Raw genomic sequence first — 18,254 nt, 5'->3', positions numbered from 1 at the left:
ATATAATAATAAGAGTAACCTTCTAAATCCTAGTCTTTACTTATCTTACATAACACAACCTCCTCCTCCAGTCACATCCAAAGGTGCACCAAGAATTTTACTGGTTTTCAGTTATCAATGAGCAGCGGAGGAATATTCATTGTGTTGGTTACATCAAATCATATGAAATGATCGGTCACATTAAACAGAAGTGTGCAGAATAGTGAGTGCAGCTCTGGAGTATAATACAGGAGGTAACTCAGGATCAGTAATGTAATGTATGTACACAGTGACTGCACCAGCAGAATAGTGAGTGCAGCTCTGGAGTATAATACAGGAGGTAACTCAGGATCAGTAATGTAATGTATGTACACAGTGACTGCACAAGCAGAATAGTGAGCGCAGCTCTGGAGTATAATACAGGATGTAACTCAGGATCAGTACAGGATCAGTAATGTAATGTATGTACACAGTGACTGCACCAGTAGAATAGTGAGTGCAGCTCTGGAGTATAATACAGGATGTAACTCAGGATCAGTAATGTAATGTATATACACAGTGACTGCACCAGCAGAATAGTGAGTGCAGCTCTGGAGTATAATACAGGATATAACTCAGGATCAGTAATGTAATGTATGTACACAGTGACTGCACCAGCAGAATAGTGAGTGCAGCTCTAGCGTATAATACAGGATGTAACTCAGGATCAGTAATGTAATGTATGTACACAGTGACTGCACCAGCAGAATAGTGAGTGCAGCTCTGGAGTATAATACAGGAGGTAACTCAGGATCAGTAATGTAATGTATGTACACAGTGACTGCACCAGCAGAATAGTGAGTGCAGCTCTGGAGTATAATACAGGATGTAACTCAGGATCAGTAATGTAATGTATGTACACAGTGACTGCACCAGCAGAATAGTGAGTGCAGCTCTAGAGTATAATACAGGATGTAACTCCGGATCAGTAATGTAATGTATGTACACAGTGACTGCACCAGCAGAATAGTGAGTAGAGCTCTGGAGTATAATACAGGATGTAACTCAGGATCAGTAATGTAATGTATGTACACAGTGACTGCACCAGCAGAATAGTGAGTGCAGCTCTGGAGTATAATACAGGATATAACTCAGGATCAGTAATTTAATGTATGTACACAGTGACTGCACCAGCAGAATAGTGAGTGCAGCTCTGGAGTATAATACAGGATGTAACTGAGGATCAGTAATGTAATGTATGTACACAGTGACTGCACCAGCAGAATAGTGAGTGCAGCTCTGGAGTATAATACAGGATGTAACTCAGGATCAGTAATGTAATGTATGTACACAGTGACTGCACCAGCAGAATAGTGAGTGCAGCTCTGGAGTATAATACAGGATGTAACTCAGGATCAGTAATGTAATGTATGTACACAGTAACTGCACCAGCAGAATAGTGAGTGCTGCTCTGGAGTATAATACAGGAGGTAACTCAGGATCAGTAATGTAATGTATGTACACAGTGACTGCACCAGCAGAATAGTGAGTGCAGCTCTGGAGTATAATACAGGAGGTAACTCAGGATCAGTAATGTAATGTATGTACACAGTGAGTGCACCAGTAGAATAGTGAGTGCAGCTCTGGAGTATAATACAGGAGGTAACTCAGGATCAGTACAGGGTCAGTAATGTAATGTATGTACACAGTGACTGCACCAGTAGAATAGTGAGTGCAGCTCTGGAGTATAATACAGGAGGTAACTTAGGATCAGTAATGTAATATATGCACACAGTGACTGCACCAGCAGAATAGTGAGTGCAGCTCTAGAGTATAATACAGGATGTAACTCAGGATCAGTAATGTAATGTATGTACACAGTGACTGCACCAGCAGAATAGTGAGTGCCGCTCTGGAGTATAATACAGGATGTAACTCAGGATCAGTAATGTAATGTATGTACACAGTGACTGCACAAGCAGAATAGTGAGTGCAGCTCTGGAGTATAATACAGGATGTAACTCAGAATCAGTAATGTAATGTATGTACACAGTGACTGCACCAGCAGAATAGTGAGCGCAGCTCTGGGGTATAATACAGGATGTAACTCAGGATCAGTAATGTAATGTATGTACACAGTGACTGCACCAGCAGAATAGTGAGCGCAGCTCTGGAGTATAATACAGGATGTAACTCAGGATCAGTAATGTAATGTATGTACACAGTGACTACACCAGCAGAATAGTGAGTGCAGCTCTGGAGTATAAAACAGGATGTAACTCAGGATCAGTAATGTAATGTATGTACACAGTGACTCCACCAGCAGAATAGTGAGTGCAGCTCTGGAGTATAATACAGGATGTAACTTAGGATCAGTAATGTAATGTACGTACACAGTGACTGCACCAGCAGAATAGTGAGTGCAGCTCTGGAGTATAATACAGGATGTAACTCAGGATCAGTAATGTAATGTATGTACACAGTGACTGCACCAGCAGAATAGTGAGTGCCGCTCTGGAGTATAATACAGGATGTAACTCAGGATCAGTAATGTAATGTACGTACACAGTGACTGCACCAGCAGAATAGTGAGTGCAGCTCTGGAGTATAATACAGGATGTAACTCAGGATCAGTAATGTAATGTATGTACACAGTGACTGCACCAGCAGAATAGTGAGTGCAGCTCTGGAGTATAATACAGGAGGTAACTCAGGATCAGTAATGTAATGTATGTACACAGTGACTGCACCAGCAGAATAGTGAGTGCAGCTCTGGAGTATAATACAGGATGTAACTCAGGATCAGTAGTGTAATGTATGTACACAGTGACTCCACCAGCAGAATAGTGAGTGCAGCTCTGGAGTATAATACAGGAGGTAACTCAGGATCAGTAATGTAATGTATGTACACAGTGACTGCACCAGCAGAATAGTGAGTGCAGCTCTAGAGTATAATACAGGATGTAACTCAGGATCAGTAATGTAATGTATGTACACAGTGACTGCACCAGCAGAATAGTGAGTGCAGCTCTAGAGTATAATACAGGATGTAACTCAGGATCAGTAATGTAATGTATGTACACAGTGACTGCACCAGCAGAATAGTGAGTGCAGCTCTAGAGTATAATACAGGATGTAACTCAGGATCAGTAATGTAATGTATGTACACAGTGACTGCACCAGCAGAATAGTGAGTGCAGCTCTGGAGTATAATACAGGAGGTAACTCATTATCAGTAATGTAATGTATGTACACAGTGACTGCACCAGCAGAATAGTGAGTGCAGCTCTGGAGTATAATACAGGAGGTAACTCAGGATCAGTAATGTAATGTATGTACACAGTGACTGCACCAGCAGAATAGTGAGTGCAGCTCTAGAGTATAATACAGGATGTAACTCCGGATCAGTAATGTAATGTATGTACACAGTGACTGCACCAGCAGAATAGTGAGTGCAGCTCTGGAGTATAATACAGGAGGTAACTCAGGATCAGTAATGTAATGTATGTACACAGTGACTGCACCAGCAGAATAGTGAGCGCAGCTCTGGAGTATAATACAGGATGTAACTCAGGATCAGTAATGTAATGTATGTACACAGTGACTGCACCAGCAGAATAGTGAGCGCAGCTCTGGAGTATAATACAGGATGTAACTCAGGATCAGTAATGTAATGTATGTACACAGTGACTGCACCAGCAGAATAGTGAGTGCAGCTCTGGAGTATAATACAGGATGTAACTCAGGATCAGTAATGTAATGTATGTACACAGTGACTCCACCAGCAGAATAGTGAGTGCAGCTCTGGAGTATAATACAGGATATAACTCAGGATCAGTACAGGATCAGTAATGTAATGTATGTACACAGTGACTGCACCAGTAGAATAGTGAGTGCAGCTCTGGAGTATAATACAGGATGTAACTCAGGATCAGTAATGTAATGTATGTACACAGTGACTGCACCAGCAGAATATTGAGTGCAGCTCTAGAGTATAATACTGGATGTAACTCAGGATCAGTAATGTAATGTATGTACACAGTGACTGCACCAGCAGAATAGTGAGTGCAGCTCTGGAGTATAATACAGGATGTAACTCAGGATCAGTAATGTAATGTATGTACACAGTGACTGCACCAGTAGAATAGTGAGTGCAGCTCTGGAGTATAATACAGGAGGAAACTTAGGATCAGTAATGTAATATATGCACACAGTGACTGCACCAGCAGAATAGTGAGTGCAGCTCTAGAGTATAATACAGGATGTAACTCAGGATCAGTAATGTAATGTATGTACACAGTGACTGCACCAGCAGAATAGTGAGTGCCGCTCTGGAGTATAATACAGGATGTAACTCAGGATCAGTAATGTAATGTATGTACACAGTGACTGCACAAGCAGAATAGTGAGTGCAGCTCTGGAGTATAATACAGGATGTAACTCAGAATCAGTAATGTAATGTATGTACACAGTGACTGCACCAGCAGAATAGTGAGCGCAGCTCTGGGGTATAATACAGGATGTAACTCAGGATCAGTAATGTAATGTATGTACACAGTGACTGCACCAGCAGAATAGTGAGCGCAGCTCTGGAGTATAATACAGGATGTAACTCAGGATCAGTAATGTAATGTATGTACACAGTGACTGCACCAGCAGAATAGTGAGTGCAGCTCTGGAGTATAATACAGGATGTAACTCAGGATCAGTAATGTAATGTATGTACACAGTGACTGCACAAGCAGAATAGTGAGCGCAGCTCTGGAGTATAATACAGGATGTAACTCAGGATCAGTAATATAATGTATGTACACAGTGACTGCACCAGCAGAATAGTGAGTGCAGCTCTGGAGTATAATACAGGAGGTAACTCAGGATCAGTAATGTAATGTATGTACACAGTGACTGCACCAGCAGAATAGTGAGTGCAGCTCTGGAGTATAATACAGGATGTAACTCAGGATCAGTAGTGTAATGTATGTACACAGTGACTCCACCTGCAGAATAGTGAGTGCAGCTCTGGAGTATAATACAGGAGGTAACTCAGGATCAGTAATGTAATGTATGTACACAGTGACTGCACCAGCAGAATAGTGAGTGCAGCTCTAGAGTATAATACAGGATGTAACTCAGGATCAGTAATGTAATGTATGTACACAGTGACTGCACCAGCAGAATAGTGAGTGCAGCTCTAGAGTATAATACAGGATGTAACTCAGGATCAGTAATGTAATGTATGTACACAGTGACTGCACCAGCAGAATAGTGAGTGCAGCTCTAGAGTATAATACAGGATGTAACTCAGGATCAGTAATGTAATGTATGTACACAGTGACTGCACCAGCAGAATAGTGAGTGCAGCTCTGGAGTATAATACAGGAGGTAACTCATTATCAGTAATGTAATGTATGTACACAGTGACTGCACCAGCAGAATAGTGAGTGCAGCTCTGGAGTATAATACAGGAGGTAACTCAGGATCAGTAATGTAATGTATGTACACAGTGACTGCACCAGCAGAATAGTGAGTGCAGCTCTAGAGTATAATACAGGATGTAACTCCGGATCAGTAATGTAATGTATGTACACAGTGACTGCACCAGCAGAATAGTGAGTGCAGCTCTGGAGTATAATACAGGAGGTAACTCAGGATCAGTAATGTAATGTATGTACACAGTGACTGCACCAGCAGAATAGTGAGCGCAGCTCTGGAGTATAATACAGGATGTAACTCAGGATCAGTAATGTAATGTATGTACACAGTGACTGCACCAGCAGAATAGTGAGCGCAGCTCTGGAGTATAATACAGGATGTAACTCAGGATCAGTAATGTAATGTATGTACACAGTGACTGCACCAGCAGAATAGTGAGTGCAGCTCTGGAGTATAATACAGGATGTAACTCAGGATCAGTAATGTAATGTATGTACACAGTGACTCCACCAGCAGAATAGTGAGTGCAGCTCTGGAGTATAATACAGGATATAACTCAGGATCAGTACAGGATCAGTAATGTAATGTATGTACACAGTGACTGCACCAGTAGAATAGTGAGTGCAGCTCTGGAGTATAATACAGGATGTAACTCAGGATCAGTAATGTAATGTATGTACACAGTGACTGCACCAGCAGAATATTGAGTGCAGCTCTAGAGTATAATACTGGATGTAACTCAGGATCAGTAATGTAATGTATGTACACAGTGACTGCACCAGCAGAATAGTGAGTGCAGCTCTGGAGTATAATACAGGATGTAACTCAGGATCAGTAATGTAATGTATGTACACAGTGACTCCACCAGCAGAATAATGAGTGCAGCTCTGGAGTATAATACAGGATGTAACTTAGGATCAGTAATGTAATGTATGTACACAGTGAGTGCACCAGTAGAATAGTGAGTGCAGCTCTGGAGTATAATACAGGAGGTAACTCAGGATCAGTACAGGGTCAGTAATGTAATGTATGTACACAGTGACTGCACCAGTAGAATAGTGAGTGCAGCTCTGGAGTATAATACAGGAGGTAACTTAGGATCAGTAATGTAATATATGCACACAGTGACTGCACCAGCAGAATAGTGAGTGCAGCTCTAGAGTATAATACAGGATGTAACTCAGGATCAGTAATGTAATGTATGTACACAGTGACTGCACCAGCAGAATAGTGAGTGCCGCTCTGGAGTATAATACAGGATGTAACTCAGGATCAGTAATGTAATGTATGTACACAGTGACTGCACAAGCAGAATAGTGAGTGCAGCTCTGGAGTATAATACAGGATGTAACTCAGAATCAGTAATGTAATGTATGTACACAGTGACTGCACCAGCAGAATAGTGAGCGCAGCTCTGGGGTATAATACAGGATGTAACTCAGGATCAGTAATGTAATGTATGTACACAGTGACTGCACCAGCAGAATAGTGAGCGCAGCTCTGGAGTATAATACAGGATGTAACTCAGGATCAGTAATGTAATGTATGTACACAGTGACTACACCAGCAGAATAGTGAGTGCAGCTCTGGAGTATAAAACAGGATGTAACTCAGGATCAGTAATGTAATGTATGTACACAGTGACTCCACCAGCAGAATAGTGAGTGCAGCTCTGGAGTATAATACAGGATGTAACTTAGGATCAGTAATGTAATGTACGTACACAGTGACTGCACCAGCAGAATAGTGAGTGCAGCTCTGGAGTATAATACAGGATGTAACTCAGGATCAGTAATGTAATGTATGTACACAGTGACTGCACCAGCAGAATAGTGAGTGCCGCTCTGGAGTATAATACAGGATGTAACTCAGGATCAGTAATGTAATGTACGTACACAGTGACTGCACCAGCAGAATAGTGAGTGCAGCTCTGGAGTATAATACAGGATGTAACTCAGGATCAGTAATGTAATGTATGTACACAGTGACTGCACCAGCAGAATAGTGAGTGCAGCTCTGGAGTATAATACAGGAGGTAACTCAGGATCAGTAATGTAATGTATGTACACAGTGACTGCACCAGCAGAATAGTGAGTGCAGCTCTGGAGTATAATACAGGATGTAACTCAGGATCAGTAGTGTAATGTATGTACACAGTGACTCCACCAGCAGAATAGTGAGTGCAGCTCTGGAGTATAATACAGGAGGTAACTCAGGATCAGTAATGTAATGTATGTACACAGTGACTGCACCAGCAGAATAGTGAGTGCAGCTCTAGAGTATAATACAGGATGTAACTCAGGATCAGTAATGTAATGTATGTACACAGTGACTGCACCAGCAGAATAGTGAGTGCAGCTCTAGAGTATAATACAGGATGTAACTCAGGATCAGTAATGTAATGTATGTACACAGTGACTGCACCAGCAGAATAGTGAGTGCAGCTCTAGAGTATAATACAGGATGTAACTCAGGATCAGTAATGTAATGTATGTACACAGTGACTGCACCAGCAGAATAGTGAGTGCAGCTCTGGAGTATAATACAGGAGGTAACTCATTATCAGTAATGTAATGTATGTACACAGTGACTGCACCAGCAGAATAGTGAGTGCAGCTCTGGAGTATAATACAGGAGGTAACTCAGGATCAGTAATGTAATGTATGTACACAGTGACTGCACCAGCAGAATAGTGAGTGCAGCTCTAGAGTATAATACAGGATGTAACTCCGGATCAGTAATGTAATGTATGTACACAGTGACTGCACCAGCAGAATAGTGAGTGCAGCTCTGGAGTATAATACAGGAGGTAACTCAGGATCAGTAATGTAATGTATGTACACAGTGACTGCACCAGCAGAATAGTGAGCGCAGCTCTGGAGTATAATACAGGATGTAACTCAGGATCAGTAATGTAATGTATGTACACAGTGACTGCACCAGCAGAATAGTGAGCGCAGCTCTGGAGTATAATACAGGATGTAACTCAGGATCAGTAATGTAATGTATGTACACAGTGACTGCACCAGCAGAATAGTGAGTGCAGCTCTGGAGTATAATACAGGATGTAACTCAGGATCAGTAATGTAATGTATGTACACAGTGACTCCACCAGCAGAATAGTGAGTGCAGCTCTGGAGTATAATACAGGATATAACTCAGGATCAGTACAGGATCAGTAATGTAATGTATGTACACAGTGACTGCACCAGTAGAATAGTGAGTGCAGCTCTGGAGTATAATACAGGATGTAACTCAGGATCAGTAATGTAATGTATGTACACAGTGACTGCACCAGCAGAATATTGAGTGCAGCTCTAGAGTATAATACTGGATGTAACTCAGGATCAGTAATGTAATGTATGTACACAGTGACTGCACCAGCAGAATAGTGAGTGCAGCTCTGGAGTATAATACAGGATGTAACTCAGGATCAGTAATGTAATGTATGTACACAGTGACTGCACCAGTAGAATAGTGAGTGCAGCTCTGGAGTATAATACAGGAGGAAACTTAGGATCAGTAATGTAATATATGCACACAGTGACTGCACCAGCAGAATAGTGAGTGCAGCTCTAGAGTATAATACAGGATGTAACTCAGGATCAGTAATGTAATGTATGTACACAGTGACTGCACCAGCAGAATAGTGAGTGCCGCTCTGGAGTATAATACAGGATGTAACTCAGGATCAGTAATGTAATGTATGTACACAGTGACTGCACAAGCAGAATAGTGAGTGCAGCTCTGGAGTATAATACAGGATGTAACTCAGAATCAGTAATGTAATGTATGTACACAGTGACTGCACCAGCAGAATAGTGAGCGCAGCTCTGGGGTATAATACAGGATGTAACTCAGGATCAGTAATGTAATGTATGTACACAGTGACTGCACCAGCAGAATAGTGAGCGCAGCTCTGGAGTATAATACAGGATGTAACTCAGGATCAGTAATGTAATGTATGTACACAGTGACTGCACCAGCAGAATAGTGAGTGCAGCTCTGGAGTATAATACAGGATGTAACTCAGGATCAGTAATGTAATGTATGTACACAGTGACTGCACAAGCAGAATAGTGAGCGCAGCTCTGGAGTATAATACAGGATGTAACTCAGGATCAGTAATATAATGTATGTACACAGTGACTGCACCAGCAGAATAGTGAGTGCAGCTCTGGAGTATAATACAGGAGGTAACTCAGGATCAGTAATGTAATGTATGTACACAGTGACTGCACCAGCAGAATAGTGAGTGCAGCTCTGGAGTATAATACAGGATGTAACTCAGGATCAGTAGTGTAATGTATGTACACAGTGACTCCACCTGCAGAATAGTGAGTGCAGCTCTGGAGTATAATACAGGAGGTAACTCAGGATCAGTAATGTAATGTATGTACACAGTGACTGCACCAGCAGAATAGTGAGTGCAGCTCTAGAGTATAATACAGGATGTAACTCAGGATCAGTAATGTAATGTATGTACACAGTGACTGCACCAGCAGAATAGTGAGTGCAGCTCTAGAGTATAATACAGGATGTAACTCAGGATCAGTAATGTAATGTATGTACACAGTGACTGCACCAGCAGAATAGTGAGTGCAGCTCTAGAGTATAATACAGGATGTAACTCAGGATCAGTAATGTAATGTATGTACACAGTGACTGCACCAGCAGAATAGTGAGTGCAGCTCTGGAGTATAATACAGGAGGTAACTCATTATCAGTAATGTAATGTATGTACACAGTGACTGCACCAGCAGAATAGTGAGTGCAGCTCTGGAGTATAATACAGGAGGTAACTCAGGATCAGTAATGTAATGTATGTACACAGTGACTGCACCAGCAGAATAGTGAGTGCAGCTCTAGAGTATAATACAGGATGTAACTCCGGATCAGTAATGTAATGTATGTACACAGTGACTGCACCAGCAGAATAGTGAGTGCAGCTCTGGAGTATAATACAGGAGGTAACTCAGGATCAGTAATGTAATGTATGTACACAGTGACTGCACCAGCAGAATAGTGAGCGCAGCTCTGGAGTATAATACAGGATGTAACTCAGGATCAGTAATGTAATGTATGTACACAGTGACTGCACCAGCAGAATAGTGAGCGCAGCTCTGGAGTATAATACAGGATGTAACTCAGGATCAGTAATGTAATGTATGTACACAGTGACTGCACCAGCAGAATAGTGAGTGCAGCTCTGGAGTATAATACAGGATGTAACTCAGGATCAGTAATGTAATGTATGTACACAGTGACTCCACCAGCAGAATAGTGAGTGCAGCTCTGGAGTATAATACAGGATATAACTCAGGATCAGTACAGGATCAGTAATGTAATGTATGTACACAGTGACTGCACCAGTAGAATAGTGAGTGCAGCTCTGGAGTATAATACAGGATGTAACTCAGGATCAGTAATGTAATGTATGTACACAGTGACTGCACCAGCAGAATATTGAGTGCAGCTCTAGAGTATAATACTGGATGTAACTCAGGATCAGTAATGTAATGTATGTACACAGTGACTGCACCAGCAGAATAGTGAGTGCAGCTCTGGAGTATAATACAGGATGTAACTCAGGATCAGTAATGTAATGTATGTACACAGTGACTCCACCAGCAGAATAATGAGTGCAGCTCTGGAGTATAATACAGGATGTAACTTAGGATCAGTAATGTAATGTATGTACACAGTGACTGTACCAGCAGAATAGTGAGTGCAGCTCTGGAGTATAATACAGGATGTAACTCAGGATCAGTAATGTAATGTATGTACACAGTGACTGCACCAGCAGAATAGTGAGTGCCGCTCTGGAGTATAATACAGGATGTAACTCAGGATCAGTAATGTAATGTACGTACACAGTGACTGCACCAGCAGAATAGTGAGTGCAGCTCTGGAGTATAATACAGGATGTAACTCAGGATCAGTAATGTAATGTATGTACACAGTGACTGCACCAGCAGAATAGTGAGTGCAGCTCTGGAGTATAATACAGGATGTAACTCAGGATCAGTAATGTAATGTATGTACACAGTGACTGCACAAGCAGAATAGTGAGCGCAGCTCTGGAGTATAATACAGGATGTAACTCAGGATCAGTAATGTAATGTATGTACACAGTGACTGCACCAGCAGAATAGTGAGTGCAGCTCTGGAGTATAATACAGGAGGTAACTCAGGATCAGTAATGTAATGTATGTACACAGTGACTGCACCAGCAGAATAGTGAGTGCAGCTCTAGAGTATAATACAGGATGTAACTCAGGATCAGTAATGTAATGTATGTACACAGTGACTGCACCAGCAGAATAGTGAGTGCAGCTCTGGAGTATAATACAGGAGGTAACTCATTATCAGTAATGTAATGTATGTACACAGTGACTGCACCAGCAGAATAGTGAGTGCAGCTCTGGAGTATAATACAGGAGGTAACTCATTATCAGTAATGTAATGTATGTACACAGTGACTGCACCAGCGGAATAGTGAGTGCAGCTCTGGAGTATAATACAGGATGTAACTCAGGATCAGTAATGTAATGTATGTACACAGTGACTGCACCAGCAGAATAGTGAGTGCAGCTCTGGAGTATAATACAGGAGGTAACTCATTATCAGTAATGTAATGTATGTACACAGTGACTGCACCAGCAGAATAGTGAGTGCAGCTCTGGAGTATAATACAGGAGGTAACTCCGGATCAGTAATGTAATGTATGTACACAGTGACTGCACCAGCAGAATAGTGAGTGCAGCTCTGGAGTATAATACAGGAGGTAACTCAGGATCAGTAATGTAATGTATGTACACAGTGACTGCACCAGCAGAATAGTGAGCGCAGCTCTGGAGTATAATACAGGATGTAACTCAGGATCAGTAATGTAATGTATGTACACAGTGACTGCACCAGCAGAATAGTGAGTGCAGCTCTGGAGTATAATACAGGATGTAACTCAGGATCAGTAATGTAATGTATGTACACAGTGACTGCACCAGCAGAATAGTGAGTGCAGCTCTGGAGTATAATACAGGATGTAACTCAGGATCAGTAATGTAATGTATGTACACAGTGACTGCACCAGTAGAATAGTGAGTGCAGCTCTGGAGTATAATACAGGATGTAACTCAGGATCAGTAATGTAATGTATATACACAGTGACTGCACCAGCAGAATAGTGAGTGCAGCTCTGGAGTATGATACAGGATGTAACTCAGGGTCAGTAATGTAATGTATGTACACAGTGACTGCACCAGCAGAATAGTGAGTGCAGCTCTGGAGTATAATACAGGAGGTAACTCAGGATCAGTAATGTAATGTATGTACACAGTGACTGCACCAGCAGAATAGTGAGTGCAGCTCTAGCGTATAATACAGGATGTAACTCAGGATCAGTAATGTAATGTATGTACACAGTGACTGCACCAGCAGAATAGTGAGTGCAGCTCTAGCGTATAATACAGGATGTAACTCAGGATTAGTAATGTAATGTATGTACACAGTGACTGCACCAGCAGAATAGTGAGTGCAGCTCTGGAGTATAATACAGGAGGTAACTCAGGATCAGTAATGTAATGTATGTACACTGTGACTGCACCAGCAGAATAGTGAGTGCAGCTCTGCAGTATAATACAGGATGTAACTCAGGATCAGTAATGTAATGTATGTACACAGTGACTGCACCAGCAGAATAGTGAGTGCAGCTCCAGAGTATAATACAGGATGTAACTCAGGATCAGTAATGTAATGTATGTACACAGTGACTGCACCAGCAGAATAGTGAGTGCAGCTCTGGAGTATAATACAGGATGTAACTCAGGATCAGTAATGTAATGTATGTACACAGTGACTGCACCAGCAGAATAGTGAGTGCAGCTCTGGAGTATAATACAGGATGTAACTCATTATCAGTAATGTAATGTATGTACACAGTGACTGCACCAGCAGAATAGTGAGTGCAGCTCTAGAGTATAATACAGGATGTAACTCCGGATCAGTAATGTAATGTATGTACACAGTGACTGCACCAGCAGAATAGTGAGTGCAGCTCTGGAGTATAATACAGGAGGTAACTCAGGATCAGTAATGTAATGTATGTACACAGTGACTACACCAGCAGAATAGTGAGTGCAGCTCTGGAGTATAATACAGGATGTAACTCCGGATCAGTAATGTAATGTATGTACACAGTGACTGCACCAGCAGAATAGTGAGTAGAGCTCTGGAGTATAATACAGGATGTAACTCAGGATCAGTAATGTAATGTATGTACACAATGACTGCACCAGCAGAATAGTGAGTGCAGCTCTGGAGTATAATACAGGATATAACTCAGGATCAGTAATTTAATGTATGTACACAGTGACTGCACCAGCAGAATAGTGAGTGCAGCTCTGGAGTATAATACAGGATGTAACTGAGGATCAGTAATGTAATGTATGTACACAGTGACTGCACCAGCAGAATAGTGAGTGCAGCTCTGGAGTATAATACAGGATGTAACTCAGGATCAGTAATGTAATGTATGTACACAGTGACTGCACCAGCAGAATAGTGAGTGCAGCTCTGGAGTATAATACAGGATGTAACTCAGGATCAGTAATGTAATGTATGTACACAGTAACTGCACCAGCAGAATAGTGAGTGCTGCTCTGGAGTATAATACAGGAGGTAACTCAGGATCAGTAATGTAATGTATGTACACAGTGACTGCACCAGCAGAATAGTGAGTGCAGCTCTGGAGTATAATACAGGAGGTAACTAAGGATCAGTAATGTAATGTATGTACACAGTGAGTGCACCAGTAGAATAGTGAGTGCAGCTCTGGAGTATAATACAGGAGGTAACTCAGGATCAGTACAGGATCAGTAATGTAATGTATGTACACAGTGACTGCACCAGTAGAATAGTGAGTGCAGCTCTGAAGTATAATACAGGATGTAACTGAGGATCAGTAATGTAATGTATTTACACAGTGACTGCACCAGCAGAATGGTGAGTGCAGCTCTGGAGTATAATACAGGAGGTAACTAAGGATCAGTAATGTAATGTATGTACACAGTGACTGCACCAGTAGAATAGTGAGTGCAGCTCTGGAGTATAATACAGGATGTAACTCAGGATCAGTAATGTAATGTATTTACACAGTGACTGCACCAGCAGAATAGTGAGTGCAGCTCTGGAGTATAATACAGGGGGTAACTCAGGATCAGTACTGGGATAAAAACTTATTGATAACCTAGATAGGCCACATACAGTACAGACCAAAAGTTTGGACACACCTTCTCATTTAAAGCTTTTTCTGTATTTTCATGACTATGAAAATTGTACATTCACACTGAAGGCATCAAAACTATGAATAACCACATGTGGAATTATATACTTCACAAAAAAGTGTGAAACAACTGAAAATATGTCTTATATTCTAGGTTCTTCAAAGTAGCCACCTTTTGCTTTGATGACTGCTTGGCACACTCTTGGCATTCTCTTGATCAGCTTCAAGAGGTAGTCACCGGAAATGGTCTTCCAACAATCTTGAAGGAGTTCCCAGAGATGCTTCGCACTTGTTGGCCCTTTTGCCTTCACTCTGCGGTCCAGCTCACCCCAAACCATCTCGATTGGGTTCAGGTCTGGTGACTGTGGAGGCCAGGTCATCTGGCGTAGCCCCCCATCACTCTCCATCTTGGTCAAATAGCCCTTACACAGCCTGGAGATGTGTTTGAGGTCATTGTCCTGTCGAAAAATAAATGATGGTCCAACTAAACGCAAACCGGATGGAATAGCATGCCGCTGCAAGATGCTGTGGTAGCCATGCTGGTTCAGTATGCCTTCAATTTTGAATAAATCCCCAACAGTGTCACCAGCAAAGCCCCCCCACACCATCACACCTCCTCCTCCATGCTTCACGGTGGGAACCAGGCATGTAGAGTCCATCCATTCACCTTTTCTGCGTCGCACAAAGACACGGTGGTTGGAACCAAAGATCTCAAATTTGGACTCATCAGACCAAAGCACAGATTTCCACTGGTCTAATGTCCATTCCTTGTGTTCTTTAGCCCAAACAAGTCTCTTCTTCTTGTTGCCTGTCCTTAGCAGTGGTTTCCTAGCAGCTATTTTACCATGAAGGCCTGCTGCACAAAGTCTCCTCTTAGCAGTTGTTGTAGAGATGTGTCTGCTGCTAGAACTCTGTGCGGGATTGACCTGGTCTCTAATCTGAGCTGCTGTTAACCTGCGATTTCTGAGGCTGGTGACTCGGATAAACTTATCTTCAGAAGCAGAGGCGACTCTTGGTCTTCCTTTCCTGGGCTGGTCCTCATGTGAGCCAGTTTCTTTGTAGCGCTTGATGGTTTTTGCAACTGCTCTTGGGGACACTTTCAAAGTTTGCCCAATTTTTCACACTGACTGACCTTCATTTCTTAAAGTAATGATGGCCACTCGTTTTTCTTTACTTAGCTGCTTTTTTCTTGCCATAATACAAATTCTAACAGTCTATTCAGTAGGACTATCAGCTGTGTATCCACCAGACTTCTGCACAGCACAACTGATGGTCCCAACCCCATTTATAAGGCAAGAAATCCCTCTTATTAAACCTGACAGGGCACACCTGTGAAGTGAAAACCATTTCCGGTGACTACCTCTTGAAGCTCATCAAGAGAATGCCAAGAGTGTGCAAAGCAGTCATCAAAGCAAAAGGTGGCTACTTTGAAGAACCTAGAATATAAGACATATTTTCAGTTGTTTCACACTTTTTTGTTCAGTATATAATACCACATGTGGTAATTCATAGTTTTGATGCCTTCAGTGTGAATGTACAATATTCATAGTCATGAAAATACAGAAAAATCTTTAAATGAGAAGGTGTGTCCAAACTTTTGGTCAGTACTGTATATAAGTGATTTTTTTCCTGTTCGATTATGTTAATGGTTTTCTATTTTTTTTTGTCTACTATTCTTGCTTAAGGAAACCACTCCATAAAGATGAAAATGGTACGACCAGGGCTGCTGAATATGCAATGACCCTCGAAACAGCCTAGACGCAGAGTACCAAGCATCATGGTCGCAGAAGCCCCCTCTACCTGTGCACCCTCTTGGAGGCGTTGAACTGCTGATTTGGAGAGGGGAGGATTAAAAGTCAAAGTTCTGTCCGAAGAGAATCGGGCAAAGAGATGATCAGCGCTGGTTGTGTGGAGCCGAGCGCGAACATGGAGCGTAAAAACTGTCAACCAGAAGGAGATGCTCACAATGGCCCTCACTGCATAACTATAACTGCCCCTATAGGGCTGAGGAACTGGCTGAGAGGCGGAGGAGGACAGCATCACCTGCATGCACAGGATTTTCATACCCTGGAATACAAACCCTATTTTATTTTATTATGGGACAAGTCCTAAATGTAAAAAAAAAAATTATCCACAGATTTGCATGCACCTAATATTAAGGGTACACGGCAGCAGTGTCACTACTATGCAATAACCCAAGGCTGGTGTCTCGAGGACGAGTACCCAATACAGGGACAAGAGATTCTCAAAATATCGGCAGCCCAATGCTCTGCTGGAAGTGCAAGACCAGCGCTTCCCTATCCTGTAAGAGATTGGCGGCCGTCACATACAATGCATGGAAATTGGATACATTGTTGCAATTTGGAACATTCTAAGGTTTTTGTCTGTCACCACCCATCACATTCAACCAGTAATGACCATACAAGGAAACCCTACATATATATCGATGGACAGTACTGGTGCTCGATGGATCCTGTTGACGTTTCTGGAAAACACACAATTTATATTACAAGTGCTTCTCTCTAAATTAGAATATCATCAAAAAGTGAATTTGTTTCAGTTCTTCCAGTTCTTCAATACAAAAAGTGAAACTCCTATATTCTATAGAGTCATTACACACAGAGGGATCTATTATATAGAGTCATTACACACAGAGGGATCTATTATATAGTGTAATTACACACAGAGGGATCTATTATATAGAGTCATTACACACAGAGGGATCTATTATATAGAGTCATTACACACAGAGGGATCTATTATATAGAGTCATTACACACAGAGGGATCTATTATATAGAGTCATTACACACAGAGGGATCTATTATATAGAGTCATTACACACAGAGGGATCTATTCTATAGAGTCATTACACACAGAGGGATCTATTCTATAGAGTCATTACACACAGAGGGATCTATTCTATAGAGTCATTACACACAGAGGGATCTATTCTATAGAGTCATTACACACAGAGGGATCTATTCTATAGAGTCATTACAGACAGAGGGATCTATTCTATAGAGTCATTACACACAGGGATCTATTCTATAGAGTCATTACACACAGAGGGATCTATTCTATAGAGTCATTACACACAGAGGGATCTATTATATAGAGTCATTACACACAGAGGGATCTATTATATAGAGTCATTACACACAGAGGGATCTATTATATAGAGTCATTACACACAGAGGGATCTGTTATATAGAGTCGTTACACACAGAGGGATCTGTTATATAGAGTCGTTACACACAGAGGGATCTGTTATACAGAGTCGTTACACACAGAGGGATCTGTTATACAGAGTCATTACACACAGAGGGATCTGTTATATAGAGTCATTACAGACAGAGCGATCTATTATATAGAGTTATTACACACAGAGGGATCTATTATATAGAGTCATTACACACAGAGGGATCTATTATATAGAGTCATTACACACAGAGGGATCTATTATATAGAGTCATTACACACAGAGGGATCTATTATATATAGTCATTACACACAGAGGGATCTATTATATAGAGCCATTACACACAGAGGGATCTGTTATACAGAGTCATTACACACAG

The 18,254-nt window shown here is 41.6% G+C and overlaps 1 protein-coding gene across 5 annotated transcripts in view; it reads left to right on the top strand.

The window, feature by feature from the left end:
• Window positions 1-17,219, top strand: part of PRIMA1 (proline rich membrane anchor 1) — a 61,363-nt gene extending 44,144 nt beyond the window's left edge. For all 5 annotated transcript variants that reach the window (XM_073638303.1, XM_073638304.1, XM_073638301.1 and 2 more), the window contains one exon: window positions 16,360-17,219. Coding sequence is in view for 3 of the 5 variants with exons in the window: in XM_073638301.1 (XP_073494402.1) it covers window positions 16,360-16,432 (73 nt within the window). In the remaining 2 variants the exon portion in view is untranslated. The remainder of the gene's footprint in view (window positions 1-16,359) is intronic.
• Window positions 17,220-18,254: the final 1,035 nt, after the last annotated feature.

This window comes from Phyllobates terribilis, unplaced genomic scaffold (genome assembly GCF_046119375.1).
Source record: "Phyllobates terribilis strain yellow unplaced genomic scaffold, ASM4611937v1 Scaffold_7__3_contigs__length_470593459, whole genome shotgun sequence".
Classification (NCBI taxonomy): domain Eukaryota; kingdom Metazoa; phylum Chordata; class Amphibia; order Anura; family Dendrobatidae; genus Phyllobates; species Phyllobates terribilis.
This window is presented reverse-complemented; position numbering and strand designations above follow the sequence as displayed.